This window comes from Dermacentor andersoni, chromosome 2 (assembly GCF_023375885.2).
Source record: "Dermacentor andersoni chromosome 2, qqDerAnde1_hic_scaffold, whole genome shotgun sequence".
Classification (NCBI taxonomy): Eukaryota; Metazoa; Arthropoda; class Arachnida; order Ixodida; family Ixodidae; genus Dermacentor; species Dermacentor andersoni.
The window spans coordinates 69,419,635-69,446,633 of NC_092815.1; the positions used below are offsets into that span (position 1 = coordinate 69,419,635).

General features: G+C 44.1%; 2 protein-coding genes across 3 annotated transcripts; one reads left to right on the plus strand and one right to left on the minus strand.

Annotated features, from left to right (window-relative positions):
- Pmvk (Phosphomevalonate kinase) lies at nt 1-26,864 on the minus strand. Of its 2 annotated transcripts, none has more exons than XM_050188868.3 (5): nt 26,669-26,864; nt 20,236-20,323; nt 6,249-6,312; nt 1,557-1,848; nt 1-379 (listed from the first exon to the last, which is right to left on the minus strand). In XM_050188868.3, exons 2-5 carry the CDS (start codon nt 20,319-20,321, stop codon nt 243-245), a joined length of 579 nt encoding a protein of 192 aa, XP_050044825.1. In that variant the 5' UTR covers nt 20,322-20,323; nt 26,669-26,864; the 3' UTR covers nt 1-242. The 2 variants fall into 2 exon arrangements, with proteins under 2 accessions (XP_050044825.1, XP_054932976.1); XM_055077001.1 differs by lacking the exon at nt 26,669-26,864 and adding an exon at nt 25,975-26,221.
- Nucleotides 8,015-16,371, plus strand: LOC126541904 (schlafen-like protein 2). The gene is made up of 7 exons (XM_050188867.3): nt 8,015-8,424; nt 9,302-9,401; nt 9,745-9,872; nt 10,286-10,382; nt 12,462-12,623; nt 15,954-16,015; nt 16,105-16,371. Exons 1-7 carry the CDS (start codon nt 8,222-8,224, stop codon nt 16,148-16,150), a joined length of 798 nt encoding a protein of 265 aa, XP_050044824.1. The 5' UTR covers nt 8,015-8,221; the 3' UTR covers nt 16,151-16,371.
- Nucleotides 26,865-26,999: the final 135 nt, after the last annotated feature.

Genomic DNA, 26,999 nt, shown 5'->3' on the forward strand with positions numbered 1-26,999 from the left:
TCAGTGGTGTTTAAACATGTTTAATAACAGGAAAATAACTGGAAACAGTTATACAGTTGGGTAGAATAGACCCCCCGAAGCTCAACTTTCAAAATATTGATTGCCTTCGCAAATGCTTGGAATGTTTCGTTGAACATCGATATGAATGCAGAAGCTGATTGTAGTGAGCAATATAGATCTGGTTATGTTAATGAGGCTTGGCACAGGCGGGAAATGCAGTCTTGAAGAAAGCCATTGGCACATCATGAACAGTGCTCGTGCACAGCTTGAAGAACAGATTCAAGTTGGCCTTCCAAGTTGTCGTCATCGTTGTTGTTTATCACAAAATCCCAGTTGTCCACATGGTCGAGCCCACACTCGGTTGTGGCATCATCGATACCTGCCGAAAAGAATCAGTGTCACATGGCTCGTTGAAGACTATGTATCAGGTGTACGAGCAAGCACAGCAGAAATTTGGAGGTGATTTTTAGGGGGGCAATATATCATTAGCGGTGGCAGATGTTAGAATCTGTTATGTAGACCAATAATGGAGGCATTAAGTAATTAACATTCAAGTTGATTCAGGAAACATGTGAAGTTTAATACTACTACTGTAATTCATAATTGAAGCCAACCAGTACATAGGACAACCATTTGCTGAAAACCCTCTTTTCTAGCATGAGAGAGGTACAAGAATTAGATTAATGAGATGTGCTTGCCTGAGGCTGCTGAAACTTCACATTCTTTAGATATGGTTCATGTTGAACAGATATTGAAGCGCACTGATACCCAAACAAAAGGTTAAGGAAAACGTCAAACTTATAGCCTGGCACCTATAGTCTTCATGTTCCATAAAAATTTTTAGTCACATGAGGCACTGTCCAGCCTGCTTTTCTGTAACCTTTCGTGTGTGTGCTGGTGTGCTTCAAGACGTGCTCAACATGAACGCTAATCGGCTCTACTAGCCACTTTGTTTAGACATGGACCTCAAGCATTTCTACACATTTTCCTTGTGCTCCAATTTAGCCAACCTCAAAAAAATTTACCTTTGCACCACTCATTGACGGTGGACATCACCACTATCCATTAGGAAATGTCATTCTTTCAGGCATTATTTATATTTATTTTTTTTCATTGTGGGAAATAGGTGATAATCTGCCATACATTACAAGGCCTGGCAATTAAGGCAAGCATGGCAACAGTTCGAGCCCACAAGTCTTGATTGCTTCCATGAAACAGCCTGCTCATAAGGCAGGGTGTACTGTCCTGGAGGGAAATGACCTCATGCTCAAGCTTTCAAGAATGCTTCTTCGCAGGGGCCCAACATTAAAATGGCCCACATCTAGGGTAAGCGCCTCACAGACACTTGAAACTTGTTTAAAAAGTATGAGAAATACTTCGCCCATGCTAACGAAAAAAGTTGTCCAACTTTCAGTGATTGATTCGCATTTATGAGGGAAAGTTTTTATCTATAAACCATGCACATACACATATGAAACGGAATGTATGGGCATTCAAGTTGGCATATTGCCGCACGGAGGAGAGATCTGTGCATGGATCAGCTCGGAAGCTCTCACCTGGGGTCTGCACCCATCCGCGGTCTCTGCGCGTGCCTTCGCGCGCTCTGACCCGGACAGTAAACGTGGGGCAGGCGAAAGTCTCCCGGAAGTACTCGATGTCACTCTCCCGCCGGGCGTCGCTCACCATCCACACAGGAAACTCGGGCCGGCCCCTCTTCTTGACCGCCAGGCGGCAGAAGAAGGACAAGTCCTGGTTGCGTTTCTCCTCGCCCCACGCAACCATCTTGGCGCGGTACAGCTCCTTGTAGTCGGACGAGTCGAGGAGTCGATTGTAGTCGAGGTTGTGCTCCTGCACCATGTAAGGGGAATATGTGGCCTGCTGCGATCCAGTCAGATTGACCCCGAGTCGCAGCCACAACCAGGAACCCAGCTGGACTCTTGATGGACTAGGAGTCGCTTCAAGTAATGTCTGCCATACAAAGTAATTTTGATCCTACACGCCTTCTAACAATAATTTGGACCATGGTGCATGGGACAATTCAGCACAGAAATGCCAGCAAACGGGAAGAAACCCAAAAAAAAAAGGACACAAGGAAAACAGACAAGGAACATAGATTGCTAGTAGATTGTGTCTTCCTAACGTTTTCTATGTCCTTCCCGTTTTCTGGCAATCCCTTACGTAATAGCATGTACCAATTCGCTCAAAATGCCACTTATGAAAACAAGGGACAATTATTGGTAGAACTTAAGCCTCAAAGCGTGCAAAACCGAAGTTAACCTGCAGTGCGGGTAGACACATCGAGTGCAATGGAAGCGTATATGTGTACGGGATCGAAAATAGGCGCACTTGAATGGTGTGTAGCAATGCTCGATCTGCGCCGAGTTTGATAACAGTGAGCTGTAGTTCTATGTACGTTTATGCAAGTAGCTGAACCGAGCCCTCTCGGTTGTGTAATCTTCCTTCGTGTAATTGTCGCATACTTAGTTGTCACAATACTGCAGCCCCCCCCCCTTTCTCTCTCTTTTTGTGAGTTCGAGTATAAGTGCTGCTGCACATGACTGATGATTATTCTGATTTCGAGTGAATTCGGCTTGGTCTCATTTCGGTTACTGAGTGAATTATAGCGTTCCCCAATTATCATGCACAAAGACTTAAAGAAAGAGCAGTTGCATTACTCGAAGAACACCTACTGCATATTGTTTCCAGTACAGTGGAGTAGCCGCCAGTAATTCTTTTGCTACTGAGATTTAATTCAGTAATTGCAGTTATTATATCTAACTCGAGAAATACTATCATAATTTTCAAAGTGTCAATGAGGCATTTGTAGGCACCCCAAAATGACATCTAAATGCGGTGTCTCTCAAGGCCAGCTGATCACATTGATAACAAAAGCCCCTTCATAATGCGGCCAAAGTGCCGCTCTGACCACATACAAAATGCGAAAAGGAATGGAATAGGCATAGAATTTTTCAAAATCACCGCACTGCTCGCACCGCATCGAAAGAGTGCGCGCGAAGCTATATTTCGCGCCAGAAACTTGCTTCAGACCAAAGCCAAATTAAAGTGACCATTTTATTTTTCATGAAAGTGTACACGTGCTACAAAAACAGGTTCGTGTCAAAAAATATAAGCAAAATAAATAGACCGGGAAGCGACCAACGTATAGAGACAAGGCAAAACCGAGACCGGGAAGCGACCAACGTGTAGAGACAAGGCAAAACCGATGCGTTCAAGAAAGTAAATATACCACTTCTAAATGAGCCGAACTGGCAACCAGGATGTCCGCACACAAAAAAAAGCATCAGATTTCAGTGTGCCCTTATTATCTACGAATTCGTAAGCTCCGTTGAACATCAGCCTAAAGGAGATGTTCGAATCAGCCTCCTTTTGTGGCTACCCAGTACTGTGTCCATTTTATCAAATCTTCAGTGGCTTTCTTGATGACCGATGTTGGAATTCTACGACAGACGTCCGTTCTCCTTGCCTTGAACTAATCTGACGTCCGTCTCGATCATGTAAGCACGATCTTTCACATAACCTCAAAGAAAGAAATCGAGTAGAGAGAGGTCAGGTGACCTGGCTGGCCACTTTACTGGCCCGTGCTTCCGATCTGTTGCACATGAATAGTCGCATCCAGCCAGTTTCGTGCTCAGCTGCTGCTGTGTGCTGGTGCCCCACCTTGCTGATACCACAGAAGTGGAAGACATGATAGCGGGACTTCGCTGAGAAACTCATCCACCAATTGTTCAAGGATTTCGTCTACCTAATGCTGTCCAGTCAGTGTGTGATTGAAGAAGATGGGAGCGATCATAGCACCGGCGTAAATTTAGAGAAAGGCATGGCGACTGGGACGAAACAAAACGCACCTTTAAACATTTGCACTGATGTTGTCAATTCGCTTTTGTGGCGGTAGGTGTTGTGGCAAAAAAAAAAAAGAAAGCACCATCCGTGCACTTTATCTACGCCAAGACAACAGCTATCACAGCTTGTTTTCAACTAACACCAAACGCGATGTGTTACTTTGGCCGAGGCATGGTAGATAAGGCACTAGCTTGACCACGATGTTTCACAGCTAAGCTGTATATGGCAAGCCGATTTGTTCGTCCGTTCATCCGTCTGTCTCATGTATGCCAAAAACTCCTCTGATGCAACCCCATGCAAATGCACAAAAAAAAAAAAAAAGAGCAAAGGAGAGGCACGCAATTGGCTGTGCCAGTAGTGATGTAGCTCTCCGTCGCAGCCGAGCGGGCGCAGTAGTTTCTCTCCGGCTCCGACATGGGTAGGCAACACGTCATATGGACTCCTGAGCAGCAGGCAGCTTTCGATCAGCAATACTGCGAGCAGAACTGGGAACGAGCTCGCCTACACCATCCCGATGCTGCAGCCTGGACACAAGAACAGGCTCGTGCAGCCCAGCACCAGCAGCTGCTGCGTACCGAGTATCTGGCAGCTTACCAAGCCGTCGTTTAATGAACCGTCGGGATTAACTCAGTGACAAACACCAGGGCTGCACATTTCAGCTTCGCTGGTTAACCATCCGTATGGAGTGCTTGGGCGGTGATTTATTTCTTTATTTCCTTCATTGCGCTCTACCTAACTTAAAAGGGACCTGTTCAAGGGCACTGCTTTATGATGTAGGTGGGAGTGCAGTCACATGGTATTCGCCATATTTCGCAGGGATTATTTATCAGTATGAAAAAAATAGTACAATCAGTACATCGCTGAAAATAGCGCAGTTATGATAGTTATGATAGTATGCCTCGAGTTAGATAATTAATTACAATTACCTAACAATTAATTCTCAGTAACGAAAAATAACTGGCAACTACTCCACTGTACTGGAAACAATATGCACTGGGTTTTCTTCGAGTAACGCAGTGCTTTCTTTTTAATCTTGGTGCATGATAGTTAATTAGAACACCCTGTATAAATTTATGATCGCTGCATGCAACTGAATATGTTTCAATCCCTAATAAATGTTGTAAATTATTAGAAGTATTTTTTTTATGAGTCGTTAGCTTTGCTTACTGGAAAGAGAAGTGAGACTGAGACACATATCATTCACGTGCATTTCACACGCCGTTTATAAAAGACTCTACCAAAGGGGTCACTAAAGTCTACAGGTTTTTTTTATAGTCAAAAAAGCACGCAAAGGAATTTGAAGTGAGGTGAACATACAGCAACATATTTATTCTCTAGGCATAAGCTATTCATACGTTTAGAAATAATTGTTAATTGGCTACCTTCTACTCTTTAAAAATATGATAAACCTTTTCCTGTGCATATATTTGAATATATTGTGTATGTGCACGGTGTTTACAGTGGAAATGTACAGTGGAACAATGTTGAAGTGAGAAAATACGGATGAGGCAGCCGCTGCTGGTATTTCTAATGCACTTGTTCTCCTGTTTGTCAGGATTCGCAGAAATAAAGCAAAGTGTGAATTAAAATCCGCGCATGTCCGCGCCAGTAATGTGAGCTATTAGCCACAATAACATTTTAAGTTAAAAGGTCGAGGCAAGTCAAAAGAAACCTGAAATAACATGGTTGACAAAAGTCTGTCAATGCCATGTCAGGAGATGGGGGGGTAGACTTTGGCATAGCCGAAGGGAGTCGCAGCCCCCAGAGCCTCCCCCGTAGTCGGCACCTATGATGATGTGTCAACCTGATAATGCGCAAGCCTTTGTGACTAGGAATTCGGTACCGGGCTCGCAGCATTAAAGAAAGGGAATGCGGGCAAGACAGATGATAATTGTTTGGGGACAAAAGTGTAATCGCCATCTGCCTTACATGCGTTTCCTTTATTGAAAACTCGGCGCTTGCTGCTTTCCTGTCGAAAATGCTGTGCCCACGCCGATATCACGCAAGTGGTTTGTGACTTGGAAGTACCGGGCTCGCAGTGTTAAGAAAATGCGGGCAAGACAGATGAGAAATATTGGTGTGGGACAAGATAATCCCCAAAGGATGTAAATTTTTTGAAGAGTATTATTGGGGATAAGATAAGCCCCAAAGGGTGCAAATTTCCTGTAGAGTACGAGTGCTTTCATATGTTGGTATTAAACTTTGATATCGTCCAGAATTAAAATTGCGCTTTACTGTTCACATGCATGCTGGTTTACAGAACTACAGGTGGTAAAAGCTGATCTGGAGTCCGCTACTACGGCGTGCCTCATAATTACATCGTAGCTTTGGCACGTAAAACCCCAGAATTCAATGCATGCTGCTCACAACAGCAAGCTGCACCTTACCTTTGCATATGCCTCTTTTATTGGTTCCGAAAGGCGCAGTATTGCGCACTTGTCATCTCCAATCCTGCAGGAAGAAAAGAAGCGCTCGTTATAGCACGCACGCACACGCACGCACGCACGCACGCGCACACACACACACACACACGCGCACACACACACACACACACACACACACACAGAGAGAGAGAGAGATTTCGTTTACCTAGAGGCTGAACTGAGCTAGCGCGAGCTCTATCTGCAGAGTTTACACGGATTGTTTGATCGAAGAACTGATTTAAGACCTTGACTGCGTCAGAGTTAAATAAACGATCGCTAAACGTTTTGTGTGTTCTCTCCTGTAAGCTCTGCGTCATACGTACGTCAGGGAGACACGGTTTTTCGAGCGAGTTGTCACGATTTTCACATATGCGCTCAATCTTCTTGAAATTTGGTTGTAGCCACATCGTCGTAGCGTATATATAATGCATGCAAGCTGTTGTTTCGCATTGTTGCTAAGAGGTCATATATAGCGAACTACAGCCTACTTGTCTTATGTGTCACTCTGCCGGCGAAGAAGCAAAGATTGCAGCGGGTTTTAATTTCTGCTGGGTTCATCCGAAGTGCTATCCTGGACATGGTAGAATTCCACCACAGTTTCAAAATCTGTTATAGCGGCACTGTGTAAGAACCACGGTGGTACCACCGTGGGCATCATCGTGTTCCAGAACACGGGAACTGGTCCTCGAATACAGCACAATATCACCCGGGCCCTGGTATGTGTAACAGGGAGTCTACACTAGTCTTCCTAGTAGCAATCACAATAAGAAATTGCAGTACTGACACAAATTTAGGAGATTGTAGAACTTACTCCACCACGCGCGCCCTTCTCGCACGTAAAAATGACACATGTCACAATGCTTATAAAGGTCGAGAAATGCGGTTTGACTATAAAAAAGATTCGCACTGTCAGTGCAGTGAACAATTAATGTGTCATTATTTAGTATACTTTCGCGGCCCCTCCAAGACACCAAAGCTGGAACCCGGACTGGTGCGTGGGAATGGTGCGTTAGTGCGTGGTTGGGTCCGCCAATGCCGGCCTTGGCAGCCCCAACTAGCACAGACCACTGGTGTGATACACGCCCTGCCCCTTGGTTATCCCGAAGATCCAAATATCTGGTGCTCTCCCGAGGCCTCCGCTCGCCAGTAGTATCATAGAGAAAGAACTTCAATGTAGTGCTTTTATTTTCGACGCGGAAATTCCTTTCTGCAGAAGCGCGAAAGAGGCGCGCTCTTCCGAGTTAAAGGCTTTATTCTGAGTGACTGGCTGCTACTGCCACCAGCCGGAATGGCCTGCGAAGAACCTCCCTCGTAGCAATACATGTATGTTACTCAAAATTAAATTCGGTTTCATGCACGAGGCAACTGCAGCGACAGCAGGAACAACTTCAAGTGAATACAACTTGTGAATAGTGTAACAAATTGCTTCGTAGAAATAAAAGCTATGGTAGATTATGGAGAGCGCTGTGACACTTGCAGAGTATTTTTTTTTATAATTGGAAGATTAATTCATTGCAAAAAAATGACAAATCGAAATACGAGCAGGGCATCATGCGCTCATCTAACACAATTTTTTTTAAATAAAGCTCAAAACTACGCTTGCTATTGAACAATAATCTGTGAAAGATTACACACACAATATATATATATATATATATATATATATATATATAAGAACAGCAAAACCACCGGACAGCGGTCTCGAATTTAGGACGCAGCGTTCAAGAGATATGGTGGATAGTCATCATCATCACGGTCATCTGTGCTGGCCTTTTTGTTAGTATTTGCCGTCGAGAAAAGCACGTGGTCGCGCGACAATCACTGCCTGTGAACCGGGGAAATCAAAACGTTTTCTGTATAACTGTGATTTATTGAAACTCGAACGCTAGTGCCAAGCGATCCGTCACATCTGGACAACGCGCCAGAACGAAATAACGATGCAAGACGGCGGAAAGACTGTTGACGAACGAGCGGATGACGCGGACGCCACCGTCGCTCCTAAGCGAAACTTCTACAAGTTCGGCGAGCACGTCCTCATGGAGGAAGATCAGCGCACAGAATTCAAGGCTCACAAGGATATGTCAATCGAAGAGCTGTCGCAGGCGTGCAAGGACCAGCACACTCGCCAGACCATCTCTAGGTAGTACATACCAAACTGTTGCAGCTAGAGAGCGACGCTTGTTTGGTATTGTTAACTTATTGCAGAAACTGTTAAACGACTCAGAGAAAGATACTGCACTCCACAATGCCATAAACGATTAAAGAAATGCAAGCATTAATGTACTCTAGCGACGCTGGTCCAATGACGAAATTGCAGCACGCCGTGTTAGCGGGGAACGCTAGTGAGTTGTCAAATGGTGCGGGCACTTCAGTACAGTGGCGAGTATGAAGGGCGACGTATACTAAAACGGAAATTGGTGAAGTTTATTGCTTCAGCACAAGAACAATGATGTGCGACGTACGTTAAATATTGATACTTGCAGGTTAGTTGGCAGTGCAGGCGCTGTAACGACTTTGGTCATTCTTTAATATTCAGTGTCGCAACGGGGTGCTATAACGTTGCCTAGTGAGTTTCCTTTTTTTAGTAAAGCCGTGCGCTTTCTGTTAAGGACACAAATACAGGATCGCATTTCTAAGATAAATTTTGCTTGCAACGCAATGCGAAAGTAGCAGCGCAGAAGCACATGAATTTATAGCGCTTTACCGGCTGTGCTCTTGCTTCAGTGTGCTATTCGTTAACAACAATTGGCCGAAACTTAAACTAAGTCATTAAGTATTGAGTGTATGAAATATTGTGTGCATGTAGTTAAATCAGAGCGAAATGCGAACCCGACATCCACCGAAGCTACGATAAAATACCTGTGTACTGTGACAAACACATAAATTGGGTAAGCACAAACTAAATATTCAATGTTTTTCAGCATAATAGTGCTTGCCCTATTCTTCGTTATAAGACATTTGATTACTACTGGTTCATCTCAGTTTCACATCATTATCTTGCATTTGACATTTTGCAGAACTATCTGTGCCTTCTTGAACACTGGAAGAGGTGGAACTGTCTTTCTGGGAATCCTTGACAATGGTGATGTCAATGGTCTCCATCTCACGGAATACCAAGTAAGTCACTAAAGAACTGCTTTTAGCCTTTGAGTGATTCCTTCAATAAAGTGACGGAATTGCAGCAGTGCACTCAACTGCTTCATTTTATTGCTGCATCATTCTAGAGCCATGATAATTCTACAAATTTGTGGCAGTTGTAAAACACTAAGGTGACACCTGCAGTGATGAAGCAGGGCCTATTTATCTGGCATTTTCTGCATGTGCTTTATCTGTGCTCACTTAACTGAACTTGTTCTCTATGGCCACTTTGGGGGTTCCAGTAGTTGCTTTGCCATAAATATTTTTCCACAAGCATTAGAGTGAAGGATAGCAAGCGGTCATTGATGTGATTTTCTTGCAGAAAGACCATTTGCTTTTGAGCCTCGAAAATCTGATGCTGCGGTACAAGCCACCTGTCCCAAAGCACATGTATGAGCTGCGATTTGTTCCAGTCATATCTGAGGGTGTTCCATTGCCAACAAAGCAAAGGTGTGGTACTCAAGGCAGTTATGTTTTGTGATATTGTGTAACTTAAGAGGCACTTTTCTCAAATAATACAAGAGGCGTCAGAAGTGCTTGGTGGTTGATATTGTTAAGGGTTTGAGGAGTGGCCCCTTGCCCACAGTGGCAGTCACCCCAAAGGACGAGGGTGACCAGCATTGTTTCCCTACCACTTATGAAACTACAGTACTGAATTGTGCTTTCAGAAGTTACTTGGAGCACATTCATTTGAAGCATGGGTCAAGCTTGCCATGTTGCATGTCTCAGTAATAGGTGGCCACTCCTTAGCAGTGCAACGTAATAGCCAAGATCATTTAATTAGAGTATGTTTACTCTTGCATTTTTTGTCTGGCTATATTGACCTGTTGTATTGAGAGAAGCCTGTGATCTTGATTGTGCAGTCATGAAATGAACAGCAAGGAGCGGTTTAGGCCACATGAATTGAGGTGTTCGAGGCCATGCTGGTGTGACAACGAAGCCACTGCTCAGCTGAATGTTGTAAGTTGCTGTCATATTGGTACCTGGACCTGCCGTGGTTGCTTAGTGGCTTTAGTGTTGCGCTGCTAAGTACGAAGTGATGGGCTCAAATCCCGGCCACGACGACCACATTTCGATGAGGAAATTCAAAAGCATCCATGTACTTAGATTTAGGTGCACATTAAAGAACCCCAGGTAGTCAAAATTAATCCGGAGTCACTGACTACGCCATGCCTCATAATCAGATCATGGTTTTGGCACGTAAAACCCCATAATATAATTTTTAAGATTGGTGCCTGATATGAGCTTGTTCTTGTTCCATCTCATGTAGCAGTGTATATGTGCATAATTTTATAAGAAAGCAATATAGTGACAGCAAGGGAAAGGAGATGAAGTCACCTTTGCAATCACGAACTCCTCGACTCTGTCATATGGAAAACAGTGCCAGCTATTGCCTGAAATATTCCCTGCTATTCAGTAACACTCCTCAGCATTTTCTGAGCTATAAGCTTAATGTCAAGCACTCTGAGAATCCACTCGAAAGTAATGTAACTGAATGGGGCTTCTCAAACAATGATTTTTCATAGAGATTGCTGAAAAGCATTGGTTAAGCGCATTGACTATTTCAGCCAGAGGCTTCCCTCAACTCAGAAGAACTTAAGTTGGCGGTGCACTTGTGAATGTGGTGGTCAGTGTTTTTTTCTAGACTGTGTTCCTACACCCTTGAGCTCTTGAGATTCCCTGCTGCAGCATTTTGGTGCGTGTAATAAATTAGCCTGCAGACACCACATTCATGTAGTTGATGCTGCATGAATGAGTAGTACGCTTGTTGAAATGTAACATGTTTGTGGTTGGAATTACCTGTTCATAAATTATAAAAATACAAATGAGAAGTTAATGTGAGCGCCCCATTTGTGTCTTGTGAGGGTTCGCTCTGCGTGCGGCCAGGGCTGAAGGCGAGCTCCAGATCTAGCCACACACCGTCGTTCTGTGGTACTCCCCAACTCGTAGCGCATGTAATCGCGGCTATGTCAGGTTCAAACAAATAAGGCAACGAGCGGCATCAACTCTAGCATGTTTATTGCTACAAGCAATAAAGGACACTGGCAGGGGGAAGTCCTCTCTGCAATAAGTAATAAATAGCATTGCCTTGTTGCCTGGGGTAGTCAGGCAAACGAGGTCACTCACGGGTTGCAGCAGCTGATCGAGTCTGGTAGGTTAGAGGTCGCGCGTCAGAGAGAGAGTAGGTCTTCCCCGGTGGTGCTGTTTTATACCTTTTCACCTTTGCGAGGGGAATGCCCTCCTCGCCCGTTGGATACCTTCCCGCGAGTTGGGGGGGGGGGGGGGTCGCGTGCATCAGGAGAGCGACGGAGAACTGGGAGAGGGCATAGTTGCGCCTCTCCTGTGTCTAAACCGGCTCTCAACGCGTCCACTACAATATAATGAGGCGGGGGAAGATGGGTGTGTGTGCTTCCCACAGTCTGCATGATTTCATTTCAAAAATTATTAATTTCAAGGACACTTTGTTACCAAGCACCATCTTCTGGTTTGAGGGTTAGAGATTCGGAGGGAAAGGGTAATGACGTTTGTATAAATTTGTGCTTAAATTTAAATACAGAAGCTTTATGATCTCAGGAAAAAGTAATAGGGAGGTTATCTGACGAATAAGCCCCTCATGCCACCTCGGCATCTATATATTGTTTTGAGAAAAGGTTATATGTATGGCAGCATGAGCAAGATTGATCTTTAAGAATATTCTGTGTGTGAAAACTCAACATGGAAATGCTTGGCCTAAAATAAGCTGAAGATTTAATATTTGCTTTTAGACATCTCATGTTTATTTTGGATGCATGCATAATATTTAAATGAATACTGTAGAAAATGAAAGACGATGCGCCCTTAATGGAAGTGAGGTGTTTACTTATCGTTTTCAGATGAGTAACAATTTCTTCAGTGTTCTTTTTAGCCACTGCATATGTCATGCTAACACTTGCCACAGCCAACACACACTAGCCCATTGCACAAGCTGCTTGATTCACTCCATTCCTTGCATGCATTGTACATTTGATTGTTTATCCTTGATCCGGCTGCATGAACCAGGGTGGACTGGTGCTGCGGTATGTTGTCGAGATTGACATATTCCCGTGGAAGAGCTCTGACCCAAGGAACCACACGCTCAACATCAGCAAGATGGGTATCCATCCCATGTTTGACAACGAAGAGGACATTTGCTTTGTGCGGCGTCAAGGCAGCAACATTCGGGTAATTCTATGTGTCTACAGGGTAGGGTGTCTCATGTAACTTGAGCCAAATTTTAAATGTATGCAAATGCCATGTAGCTGGACCGAACCAAGGTAATGCTGTGTGCTGTCGCTTAGAGATAGATAATTTTTTCATTCTTCCTAATGACATAATTAATGTTAATTAATTAATCAACTTGTCAATTATAATTATATAAAAAGTGCCAAGGAAGAAATTGTAGAGCAACATGAAAAACTCCCGACACAGATTTCTGTAGCTCAATATCTGCTACATGAAGTGTTTTTCAGAGAGCGAAAGAAGCCTGTAAATACACATAAATTGCGGGCAACTGGCTGCTTGAGGCACTTTGCATGCATTCGCGGGCCGCCTCCTTTCACGCTTGGAAAAACACTCTTATGTAGCATGTATTGAGCAACAGAAAGCTTTATCAGGAGTTTTTCGTGTTGCTGTACAATTTTCTCATTGACACTTTTAATCTAATTATAGTAACTGAGAAGTTGATTAATTATTTAAGACTAATTATCTAATTAGGCAGAATGGGAAGAATAATCTGAGTATCTCCAAGCAAGGGCAAACCACATTACCTTGGTTCTGTCCATCTATGTAGCATTTACATATTTTAAGATTTTGGCTCAAGTTAAGTGAATTATCCTGTATATTGGCATTAAGCAGCTAAATACAGTCACAACAATCGCAGTGCTAATAGTCTTTTGCTGCTTGCATTAAACTAGGTCCAAAAGGCAGCAGTGACAGTTTATTCACGACTGCTAGATTTGTGTTGCTGTTTGTTGTTAATGTTTTGGCACTATCTGTGTCTTTTTAGGGAAAAAAAGATACAGAAGAGTTCATTATAGAAGCTGCTGAACATCTTTCGTATAACAGTTGTCTCCACAGCAGAATGAGCACTGCAAATATTAGTGAAAGTCACTGTGTTAAGCATAGCCTTCCCACACACACATTTTATAGGAATGTGTATTAACACATATTTTTGATCTTGTAAAAATTGTACCACATGCTTTTTGCACTTGGTGTGAAGGTCAAGGAACACTCTCAAGATATTTTTACTTGATAATAAAGCTTACCACGACATGTCGCACCTGTACCCATTGCAATTATCTTGACGTAATGACAAACAGCGATGTTTGTCAACTTCATGTAGCAATATGGCTAGGTATGACGATGTTGCTCATAAAAAAATAAGCAAGAGTGCTGTGCGCACGTCTTCTGACTGCACTTGTGTGTGGCAGCCACTACTGATTGCATGAACAGAGGAAGCCAGTGTATTATGATATCATGATGCAACCACCACCTGTGTACTGAAACTGAAGTTGGTTCATAGAAACAAGTATAACAGTAAATTATATAGGGCACTCCAATGCTTGCTAGTATTCTGGTGTTCAGAGGGCCTTTAGATTCATTCAACAAAAAAGAAAAGGACTAGTCATAAATGTCATGGCAGTACTCCTTTCAAGTTTAAACGCTTAGTTTTTAGTCACCACAAATAAGTTCAATGCATGAATATAAAATTCACCATCTGACTGCAGCACAATGCAATAGAGAGGAACCGTATAGGTGTCTTGAAGAGCAAGCTCCATAGTTGAAGAAAAATTCATCCTGGTCTAAAATGAAATTTTAGGTGATGCTTATTATTTTATAAAGCCTGCTGCTTTCTTGTAGCTATGAAGTGCATGGAAAATACAAGTCGTATTACAATCTGTCATTACCATTTAGCACTGAACACACTGCAGTAGAATATGGTTATAGTTTCTTTGAACAAAGAAACAATTGTCATGTTCCTGGTTCTATTGGTTGTTTTGGATATATATGTACTGTTGTAATGTTATACCCGTGCCACACGGGTGAGGTTAATGCCACTAAAAGTTTAATACCTTAAGTTTCTTATTGCCATTACATTTCGATCACTGCTACAAGTGCATACTTAATGACATTAAATGTTGTGATGGCGATAGCTGCAGTGAAACGGTTAAGTTTGCTTGCCAATCGTAATACAATAAAAAACAATTATCTAGGGAGCAGACGTTTGAGAAATGGTGTGAGAAACATTAATCGGTGTATGGTATGTAGTTTACTTCAGGAATGTTATTGTTGCACCCAGCCGTAAATTGTTTGAAGCCAAAGCTAGCTCAACGGCCAATCCATAGCGTAGCCAAAGCATCAAAATTGGAAAAATGGCGCTCACAGCTTTAAAGCTCTCAAGCAGCGATCCTAAAGAATTTGATCGTGTGTTCCAGTTTGTTCTGGCATATGTGCTTCTTCAAGCCAAACATCGCTGAGAAATTCGAAGGCTTCAGTATGAGGCCAACAAGGCAAGGAGCCGCCGTCGTGCAATCAAACAGCTTCTCCTGGCTAATGCACTCACGGTTAGTGCTCTAGCCGTGCATAGCGGCAAGATCGCCTGCTGATCTCTACGAAAATAAAGAGTTCCTTTTAAAAAAGTGAAGAATATATTAGTTATATTTACCTACAAGTTAGCTTAATATCGTCAGAATGTGGTCACCACGGCCACGGCGGGGACATTGGAAACGAGAGTACGCATTCGACGGCCAAGTGAGTTGTAATAATTGTAAGAAGGCACTACGCAGTGAGAAAGAGCAATTTTTTAAAGAAAGTGAAGAATATATTAATTGTTATTCACTAACAATCCGTTTAGTCTCATCAGAATGTGGAGACATTGGGAATGAGAGTACGCATTTGATGGCCAAGTGAGTTACGAGAACGCTCTAAATCGCGAATAGCATTAAGTTTGAACGCCATTAAGCATGTCCATGTGGCACCCCACGAATGACATTAAAGTTTAAGGCATTAGCCAGGTAATGTCATTTTCTGTGCCAATGTGGCATGGGTATAAGGCAACAAGAATTGAATGTTTGCATTAAACATGCAAGAAAAACGACGACACCAGCGAGAATGACAGGACAAGTGCTACTTTCACTTGTGTCGTCGTTTTCCTTGTAGTTTTTGAGGCAAAAATGTAAGGCAACTTCAGAAGAGGTTAATCTTTATTTTATAGTAATTTGCAGGTATATAAAATACATATTAAGTACCTAGCATGCATCAAGTCACGCTGTCTGTTAGACCAGCACGGGCACTTGTGATAATGCATAGTAGGAACAGAGCAAAATATAGCATATATTTGGGACAGTCAACAGCTGAGCCTGTTAATGTAATAAGTTATCTTTTCCTGGTAGCCTTCACTTTCGCAGTATTGAAATTGTGTGCTTTCATTTGTAAATACTAATGTAAAATGCTGCCATTGGCAGTTCCTGAAGACCATGTCTTGTTCTTTCTTTTTCTTCCTAAACTTATTAGTGCACTCTTCAAGATGTCATTGACATGACTCGTCAGGAAGTTAAAGATTACTACTCTCCAAAGTAAGTTTCACGCTTTGTTTGCCAGTACTTCAAAATAGATGCTGTTTGTGTCTTTAACATGCTAATTTTGTGTTTGCTATTTATTCCAGGTCAGGCACTAAAAAGCCCTTGGAGGGAGCTTCCACGGTGACTTAGCATTATCACTTTTCGTTGTAAGGCTTGAAGTGTCATGCCTGATGAGAAAAGCCTTTGGAGAAGACATCCAATGGTGCTTAAACTTGATTACACTTGAGCACATTGCATTCTGAGGCATTAAGTGTCATGCCTTGAGTTTATGTTCCATTCCATTGTATATGTTCCTTGGCACCGTTTTGACCCAGTGACCTGAAATTCATTAAAGTCATTTACCCATACAAGCATTTACTGCATTGTCTCAGATATGTGGTATAGGGCTATTAAAGGGGAAGCTCACTACACTGGCAGCTCAGACACTGAGGAAGGTGCTTACATTTGAAGAACTGCCAGTGTGTGTAACAGAATGACCAGTATCTCTAATTAGTTAAGCTGATTGAGGCTTGTTCTTACTGCATCAGCCATAAAATGATCTAGTAAATTCTGTGCGTGTGTTCCAGATTATTGGAATTCATGCTGTTTAGGTGCAAGAAGAAAAGGGAATAATATACAGACCTCGATATAATGTACTTCAATATAACAAGGTATTTAACTTTTCCTAACTTTGTCCATAGATCACCATGTATTTTGAACCTCAATATAACGAAATTTCACTGCCACTGTGAAGGAACATCCAGACAATAAATGGAAACTTCTGCTGACGCAGATGGTCAAGTGGCAAAATTACATGGGGCTGTTTGTGAATGCACCTCTCAGATCGCGCCACCGAGAGCAAGGTCCACTCGAAGTAGAGCACTGTCATGTTCCGTATGAAGTCAAGTGCAATACGATCTTATCGCACCTGGGGCCCTGTAGGCTTTAGGTGCAAGTGAAAGAGTGCGAGGGTGAGCCAAGAAATATGGTGGCATGATGAGTGCTGTCTTCCTGTGTGCGCGAGCAAGGGGGAAGGAGGAGCGAGCTCGTGGTAAAGCGATCAAGTGCACGCCAGAGCGTGGGGTAGAGTAGGGGGCAGGTTTCCTGCGTCTCTCTCCTTTTCTAGTGCACCGTGGCGGCGGCTGGCTGTCAGCGTGGCTGAGCACATATGGGCGCTGTTTTAGAGAACCTGCCCTGTGCGCAAAGACCGGGGAACTGAGATGGTGTGACATCGTGCGCTGTCTACCGGTGTGCTTATTGCTGGAAGTTGCGTAATCTCGAGTTTCGAAGACGCATTGAAGTGAGAGGCAGAGGAAGCATTCGCTTCCCACTGCGGGCGACACTATCAGCCGCGGGAGGGGGAGTGGACAATATTTACCTTGGCGTGGACACGAAAGCGTGGCCGATGTGAAGATATTGTCGACACGAAGTGCAAACATATGTTTCGTCGCCGACTCCCAATTTCAATGAAATTATTTTTTTCATTAAAATCTTTTCTGGTTGCCCGATAATTAGGAAAATCTGTGCGGTCCCTTCCGTTTAAGAAAAATCCATAGGCCACTGTTCTTACTTGCATAAAAGATCGAATTTAAGTATACCAATATTTCGATATAACAAAGCAAATTGCCAATCTTACCGACTTCATTATATCGAGGTTTAACTGTATTGTTTTCAAGCGTCTCTTCCCCATCATTTATGAAGCTGAATCAGAAAGTCTTTGCCCTTATCTTCTTTTTTTTAAAGCCAAATTATGGCAGAAAATGTGAAGTCAATATATCCATTCCCCAACGGTAGACCTTCCACGGCTTTATCTGACGGTAGCTCCACGGCATGGCAGTGCTGTTATTGAATGTGGCGGTTGTGCTTCACATGGCCCCAGTGTACGAGCAACAAAGGATGATTCGTTTTCTATGGAGCAAGGGACGAACGTCCATAGAAATTTACAGGGAAATGCAGCCCACGTATAGGGAAAGGTGTCTCACTTTGAGAAGCGTGAAGTGGTGGTGTTTCGAGTTCACAAAAGGCCATGAAGTGCAACGGTGGTTCCACAGTCAGCCGGACAAATTTTACCTCAGGGGCATCTCAAATTTAGTGCTATGGTGGTACAAATGCCTGAACCGGTATGGGGACTGTGTGGAAACATAGTGTAATGTAAGTAGAATAGTACGTATATTTGTAATGACCTGTATATATGTACCGTATTTTGGCTAATAAAAAATAGGCGCAAAGACTTTCTGGTTTGCCCTTATACTTGCGACAATTTAGATTGTAATCAATTGTAATGACTACTAGTTATTTGCATTTTTATTTTCTCAAATATAAAAAAATTTGAACACCTTCCAAATGCATGCAACATACTTTTAAGTTAAATAAAGCGAACTTTTCTATAGGTTCTTCAAATTAAACATTACACTTGTTTTAAGATTGTGAATATGCCATGTGCACCTTGTATCTGGGTTTGTTTTGAAAGAGCCATTCACCTGTTAGTCAATATATATGTGAACTTTATATGTTTTTATCGTAAAATAACTAACATTGATAGCTTTCTACAGTTGTACTAATGACAATTTTACAATTTCTGGTAGCATATAGTTTGGTACAATATTGATTTAAATGTTCACACAAACATTCACTGGCCGAACTTGCAGAGCCTGTCTTGTCAAACCGGCTGGATATTTTAACCTACCCACAGTGCCCAGCTGTACCAACCCTATAGAGAGCCAACACTTTTGTTTGTACATTGTACAGATCAGTCTAGCTGTGACTATAGAGCAAGTGCCTAACTTCAGTGGCCCTACAAAGTAAGGTCATTTAATAATTTTCCCTCTTTTTCACCAAATTTTATATTTCTTCTCTACAATTGCAGTATTTTTCAAATTCAGGGATTTGAATGCCATATTCACAGGCGGAAAGTTTTTATTTTGCCAAAGGGGGGGGGGGGGGGGGGGGCTGGAGCTCGACCAGCTTTCCAAACCCCATATATATATATATATATACACCTTTAGTAACAGTTGCACTTGAAGAAACTCAAACAATTGTTCACTGAAGTGAGACGGCCTTATATGAGTATTTACAAGACCTCATAGTAGGAGGCACTGCCATTTCACAGCCAGAGTCCTCCTGCACCACCAAGAATCTGGCGTCTCTTGGTGGTGTAATATTTCTTCGTGGAATTGTATTGACTTCACTATCGCTAATACTGCTTCGCCTTTCCGGCAAAAGTGCAGCCTCTCATTTTTTTTTTTTTTATACGAGTATAAGCTCTGCTGCGCATAACTGCTATTGTTTCTGATTTCGAGTGAATCCAGCTTGATGTCATTTCGGTTACTGAGTGAATTATATACCAGGTGTTTCAGTGAACACTTCCAAATTTTTTAAAGGTTGCCTGTGGCAAATAGCACTATTCTAGTTCATGAGCTGGCCTACACGAAGGGGCGGACATTATTTGCACAAGAAATTGAAATGCATAATCAGCTAATTAAAAAAAATCAATAATTTAGTTTTTAACTAATTACCTTATGGCCCATATTGCAATTTACAATTTCTAACCGTGGAGTTTGCAAGGCAGATACACTTGGAATAAATTCTCAGATGACACCAGTTTCGCGATACTAATTCCCGAACTTTGCGGAGAAATGCGTTGGCATTCCAGTTGCTTTCTTAACAAAGCAAAGTTTTATGCATTCAAGCACAAAAGTAACTGCAACGCCAATGATATGGGTGACGGACCTCTGGTAATGACATGTTAGGGGGTAGGGGGGAGAGGGAGGGAAGGGATGCTCTAAGAGGGCTCAGGCCCCAGAGGCCCCCCTTGTCAGTGCCTATGCACCTGAATGTGCTTACAACATTTGGAATCATTTTGGATTTGCTCAATCTTGATTACAAGGAATCAAGAACTATATCCTATTGTGGGTTACATTTGTGCATGCCACTGCTCTTGCCAGTCGTGTTAGTCCTTCAATGATATTCTGCTGTGTATGCATCACGTACACTTGAATGCGAAAGTCTAGAAATTGCGGCATATGCAAAAGAAAAAAATTATTTCCTTCTAGCGCCGCCGTGCAATGTGAAATTGTAGGCACTGGTCAAGCATGCGCACGTGGGCAGTATGCTTGATTTCAGCCTTTATGCCTAGGCTGAGAAAGAAAACGAAATTTAGTGGCAACTCTGGTCCTTAAACTTTTGCACTGTACTGTACATCAGCGATGCAGTGAGAAGGCATACTGTGGGCTCACCTTTTCCTCAGCGTCTCTGTTATGTAGTCCTTTCCAGACTTTCTTTTTCCGCTGAACACAAGGATCACCTTGGGGTTCTCAGCCATTGCTGCACAACAATGTCCAATAACAACAGGCACATGAGCCATAAGGGATCTAGGCTTATTGGTTTAGAGTTGTCAATGGGTGTTGTGCGACAAGATGAGAAGGCCACAGGTGGGAAATAAAGGAAGGGTAAGGTTTCTTGTCTATAGTTGCTTTTCTCTTTGTGCCCTCACACCCTTTTGTTGCACATAACCAAAGGTTGCCACTGCACATCCTTAACTAAGCAGTTTTTGCAGACCTTAGAAAATTTTTAATTCATGGTAAAAAAAATATATATATATATGGTGCTGCAGCATGAGTGGTTGTGCACAGAACTACCCAGTGCTGAAATATTAGGAAACACACATACACACAGACAGCATGTTTCCAGATTTGCAGTGCATTCTGCAACTTTGCTTGGTCGTCATGCTTTCTAGAGTGGGTATAAATTGTAGGTTGTTACAGATATACACAGACAGCATGTTTCCAGATTTGCAGTGCATTCTGCAACTTTGCTTGGTCGTCATGCTTTCTAGAGTGGGTATAAATTGTAGGTTGTTACAGATATTCCGTTACAGCAGCAAATAAAGATAATCGCTAAATTAATTATAATTTACTTTTATTATGGGAGGAAACATTGCCTGTTAAGCCACTGCATTCTCTTAAGCATCACTGCAAGCCGGCCCAGTTAAAATTAATTCATCGTGAATGAATGAATAGAATTTATTGATAGGAAAGACAGAGAGGTCGACCTGAGCTAGTGCGCTCTAGTCTGCTACTCTGCACTGGGGAAGAGGGAAGGGGAGTGAAAGTATAGGGATGGATGATGATGATAAGAGAAGTGGTGAGTGCTTATTTACATGAGACAGTTGCCTCGCTAGAGCCGCTCGTCAAGCTTGGTGTCCTGCAGGAACTTCAACAATACTTTTGTTGCACGCATTGAAATTGCAGTGTCAGGCCATGGGCCGAGGATAGCTTCCTCCAACAGTAGTTGTCTGCCAACGCTGGCTAGGAAACTGTCTAACGTCCTTCGCTCCAGCATATATGCTGGGCAGTCGCAAAGTACGTGTTGCAGTGTTTCGGGCATCTGGCAGTGTACACAATCAGGGCTGTTCGATTGGCCGATGACGTGTGCGTAGCGACGGGTGAAAGCAACGCCGAGCCGAATCCTGAGTAGCAATGATGTTTTGCTCCGTGTAAGCTTCGGGGGCAAACAGAATTTGCAGTCTGGGTCAATCGTATGTAGACGTCTGTGAATGTTATCAGAGTGGGCTCTGTAAGCCTTTGTAAGGTCCTGCATGAGTACCTTGATCATGGAGTTGGTGTCAGGTCGCGAGTAGGCAATCCGTATTTCATCAGAGGAAGAGAAGGCCAATCTTGCCTCACTGTCAGCGAGTTCATTACCAAAAACACCACAATGGCTAGGCAGCCATTGAAAGGTGATCACGTGGCCACTTAACTCGGCACTGTGACAAAGTTCGACGATTTCCAGCACGAGCAGATAGTATGGTCCTTTCTTTAAAAAGTATTTTAGCGCCTGTAGCGCTGATTTGGCATCGCACAATATCGTCCATTTATGGGGTGTCTGCGTTCTCATAAAACAGACAGCCTCCCGTATTCCCGCAAGTTCCGCAGCCGTAGATGGCGATTTGTGGTCTAATCGAAATCGTTGAGTAATTCCAAGTTGTGGGATGACAAATGCGGCCGTTGTGGCAGATGGCGTGACCGAACCATCGGTATATACTTGTACAGTCCCACTATATAATGTAAATATACGGGACAAGGTGAGCTGCTTCAAGCCAATGGAGCAAACGTGAGATTTCTTCCTAATTCCGGGTATCTGAAGCCTCACTAGTGGTCTTGGCAATGTCCATGGAGGTGTCGCGGGGATGTCGGTGGCCTGGAATCTTGCAGGTACAATGCTTGCATGACATGCAATAGCTTTAGAAAAAGCACAGTCAAGGTTGGTGCTTGGAAGTGTTGACAGTGGATGGTGTGAGTGTCTGGTTAGCAGGCGAAGATAGGTTCGCACAGGTTCACAAGAACTGTATATGTCGATAGGACAAGCCCGTGCTTCCGCTATTGTGCCCTTAGTTGACGTGCAGCGTGGCAAGCCAAGACATATCCGTAGTGCTTGTGCCTGAAGGCTCTCCAGCGTGCGTATACAAGATGACCCCATGTTAGATAACGCAGGCATGCTGTAGCGTATGTAGCCCACAAAAAGTGCCTGGTACACTTGGAGCAAACTTCGCTCAGAGGGGCCCCATCTCAGTCCTGATATTACACGAAGAACGTGTATGAAGTTGGTCAGTTTAGCCCTAAGCGCAGTAACATGTTTGGTCCAAGAAAGACTGCGGTCTATTATCATGCCAAGATATCTCTGGTGGGTGACTAAAGGGAGCGCCGTTCCGTCGACAACGATTGGATAATGTGACATTGATTTGCGCGTGAATGCCATGACTGCACACTTAGTTGCTGAGAGTTGCAGGCCTCTACGGCGCAAGTACTTCGCTGTTATGGTAGCCGCATGTTGGAGCCTTGCACGCACTTGTGGACGTGTGACCCCAGATGACCAAATACAGATATCATCCGTGTATGTACTGATACGCGCTGTTTTAGGTAGCTCGTCTGCAAGGCCCACCAGTATGATATTGAACAATATTGGGCTAAGGACACCACCCTGCGGAACACCCCTGCGAACGTCATGTCTATCAGTCTCGCCATCCGAAGTGGACATGAAAATGGTGCGGCCACTGAGGTAACTCTGCAGCCATGCATACATCCGGCCACCAACACCAATATCCTCAAGCGCCTGAAGAATCGAATGGTGGAAGACGTTGTCGTAGGCACTTTTGATATCCAGAAATATTGCGCATACCAGATGACGGCGTCTCTTTTCCTGTTGAACAGAAGATACTAGGTCGATCACACCGTCAATGGATGATCGGCCTCTTCTGAATCCATTGATGAAATCAGGAAGTCCACCACTTTTCTCGAGTAGCCATTCCAGTCTGCTCAGTACCATCCGCTCCATCACTTTACCGACACAGCTTGCCAAGGCTATTGGCCGATAATGTGAGAGATCATGTGGGCATTTCCCAGGTTTTAGCAAAGCCACAAGACGACTGCACTTCCAGTGATTAGGCAAAGTTGCTGTGTCCCACGTAGAGTTGTAGAGCGCCAGGAGAATTTCTCGAGCTTCTACTCCAAGATGACAAATCGCGGAGTATGTAATTCTGTCTGGTCCTGGACAAGTTGACCGGCGGGAAGAAGATATCGCAGCGTCGAGCTCGTGCATAGTAAAAGGCGCGTCCAGACGGTGATCACTAGATGACGGGAAAGTCAGTCGTGAATGGGTTGGTATATCGTTCGAGGAGCTCACGAGTAATTTGCAGAAGTCATCGGCGACCTCAACTTCACGCCGGCCTTGCCGTATGGCCACAGCGCTGAACGGGTGAAGCTGTTGTGGAGGCGAGCGAAGGCTTCATACAATTTTCCAAATTCTAGAGAGAGGTTTTCTCGGATCCAGAGAGCCACAGAATGATCTCCAGCGTTGTTTGTCAAGCTTGTCAAGGTGGCGCAGGACATGACGCTGAGCCCGGCGTGATGCAGTGACGTCTAATGGTGATTTGGTCCTTCTGTATTTCCGTTCTGCTTGACGCCGTATCGCGCGAAGTCGCTCGTACTGGTCATCAATAGATGACCTAGGTGAGGGTGCGCTGAGGTGTTTTGTTGTGTCACGTAAAGTGGCCGCGATGACATCTTCAATATCGGATGGTGCTTGGATGGCTTGACATGTGGTGGTCACAGATTCTCGAAATGTTGGCCAATCGATAGAACGCACAGTGTGCGGAGCTGGGGGATGTAACCATTTCAACTGAACATATGTTGGTAGATGGTCACTTCCATGGGTGTCGAGATCAGTACACCATCGTGTAGCGAACAGCAGGCTTTTTGAAACAAACGCAATGTCAAGACAACTGCTGTAGTAAGAGCATCGAAGGTATGTTGGCGAGCCATCATTGATCACCATCAAGCCTTGACTAAGCATGAAGTCAGCCAAGTCTCTACCGCGAGCGTTCGTCGAAGCAGAGCCCCACATGGGATGGTGGGCATTAAAGTCACCGATGACTATGTGGGGACCCGGACAAGCTTTCAGTATGGACAGCAAATATGAACAGTCTATGCTCGAGGTTGGGGGTATATACCCGCCAATTACTGAGAGTGTGCGCCGCTTGTACTTCAGCGTTATGCAAACGTACTCGTTGGAAGCGTGTGCAGGAATGTCTTTACGAAGGCACGTTAAATTCCGACGAACAAAAGTGAGCACCTTGCTTAAATTGTGGTCATTCCTTGACCACAGTGGCACATATCCAGATACGCGTAGTAAAGACGTCATGTTTGGTTCACATATTACAGCCACGGAAAACTGGTATTTGAACATCCATTGCCGAAAGTCTGCGAGGCAGCCTCGTAGGCCTCTAGCATTCCACTGCATTATTGCAGATCTTCGTAACTGGTTTTCAAAAGAGAGCGCCATGATGCCTTATTGTAGAGCCGCGAGGAGCGGTTCCAAAGCATCTAGAACATGTAGCGCGGTCTTAGCAACCGGCGTCTGTAATCCGCAGAGAAGTGAACGCATCGTAGTTATCAGGTGTTTCAGCATACTTCGTACATTTTCATTTTCTGTCTTATCCTTCTCAACCACCTTTGCAGACACATCACCCGACGCATTTAAGCCTGTTTGTTTGGGTGGGAGCGACGGCCAGTCAATGTCAGAGTCGGTCGGCGGAAGCGTCGTTTTATGCAGTGCATGCGTTCCACGTGCTGCTGCCGAAGAAGGTACGTCGAGCCCGCATCTTGATCGCAGAAGCAAACTTGGCAAGCGAGTAGTTTGCCATGCGGCCGATGGTCCATCTGTACGGAAAGTACTCTTGTCTTGCTGTCATCTTTGTCGCGATCGACGTCTGCGGCGGCGTATCAATGTAGCAGCCTGTCTGTGAGTGGAGTTGTCCCGCACCATCTTTCGAAGCACTGACATTTCGTCCTTGATTTTCTGGCAGTCTTTTGATGTCGCTTCATGTGGACTGGCGCAATTAGGACACTTTAGGGCAGTAGCATCGCAGCTATCATTTTGATGGGCCCCTCCACACCGTTGGCATGTTACGCCGCCCTTGCAAGCTGCACTTACGTGTCCTATTTTGAAACACTTCCGACACTGCACCAGTTTTGGCACGTAAGGGCGCACACGGTGTCTTACGTATCCTACTTTTATGTAGTCAGGTAATGTTTCAGAGTCAATGACTATTTTAATGCACCGGGATTGACCGAAGCGGTGAATCTGCACTATTGGTGCGGTGGAATTCAAAAGCCTCTTGAGGTCAGTGTCTACGATTTCTTTGTCCACGTCAGAAATAACGCCAGTCGAGGTTCCTTTTCCATACGCAAAGAAGGAGCGCACTGGGATGTTTCCTAGTAGTGTGGCAGCCTTTAGCATATCCAGAATTGACTTGTTCACGTCCACCGAAAGGATGTTCCTCCGTGCGTTAATTCTGATCTCGCTGACTTGGCCTGGCGCAATTCGCTCAAAGTACTCCGTTAAGCTCTGCCTGTTCAAGGTATTCAGATCGTCGGTAGCTGTGGTAGGGACGTAAGCAACAGTGAATGATTGCTTACCACTGTCCTGCCTGGGCAACGATTCACTGTCTGTTGATGTCCTCCTGAGTTTTCTCTTCAAACGGCGACCAACGGCAAGTGTGAAATCGTTGTCCGATTCCATTTCTTCAACCGTTGAGCTGTCGGAAGATTCAAGGGCGACAGTGGAAGTGCCAGTGCGGTCCCTTGTCTTCGATGCAGCCAGTGGTGGACGACCAGGGTCAAACGCTTGGTTGGGATTCCTATCCCCCATCCTGGAGGATGACCTTGTGCCCTTTGCACAGCCTCTGATGTTGAAAAACGTCCAAGACACAGGAAAATGAAGAGACCACAGCTATACGTTCTTCTTCCGAGGCACTTCTTCCTCCTCTTTGCGCAAAGCAAATGGGGACAAAGAACGATACACAAGGACGAGCAGTCGTCCTTGTGCATCTTTCTTTGTCCCCCATTTTCAAGCGCAAAATTCCACGGTGCATCATTCTCTTGACTGTAGACGCCCCCCACCCCACCTCCTTTCATAAGAAAAAAAAATCATTTGTATTGACTGCAGGTACTAATATTAAAGGGCATTCGTGCGAAATAAATGGGTGCATAAAATCAACGTTACTAGATTACTCGATATTCAGTAACGTTGTCTAGATTCGCGTAAATGCGATGTTTAACCATTGGTTTAACTGACAAGAAGGGAATGGTTCAACTTCGCCATCTCGCTTACCGGCATTGCAGTGAAGCTGGCTGTCCTATGTACGACGAGAAATGTGCACAAGCGGTCATAACTCAGTTGAGGTCGCACACTAGCAGTACTCAACCGCTTATGAGCAGCGCAAAATTAATATGTTATAACAGTTTACACACAACTGAAGCCTCTGGCACCGCCGCAATCACCCGCCTGAATCGGTGAAAAAAAAATTGTCACGTGATCGTAATTTTTGCAAAGCGGCAGGTGGCAGCATAATCGTTAGTGCGTTTAATTGTGCCAAAAAACGTGTCTCAGTGTCGTTTGTGTCGTCACATAAGCCGACGCTACCGAACGCAGCGAAGTCATC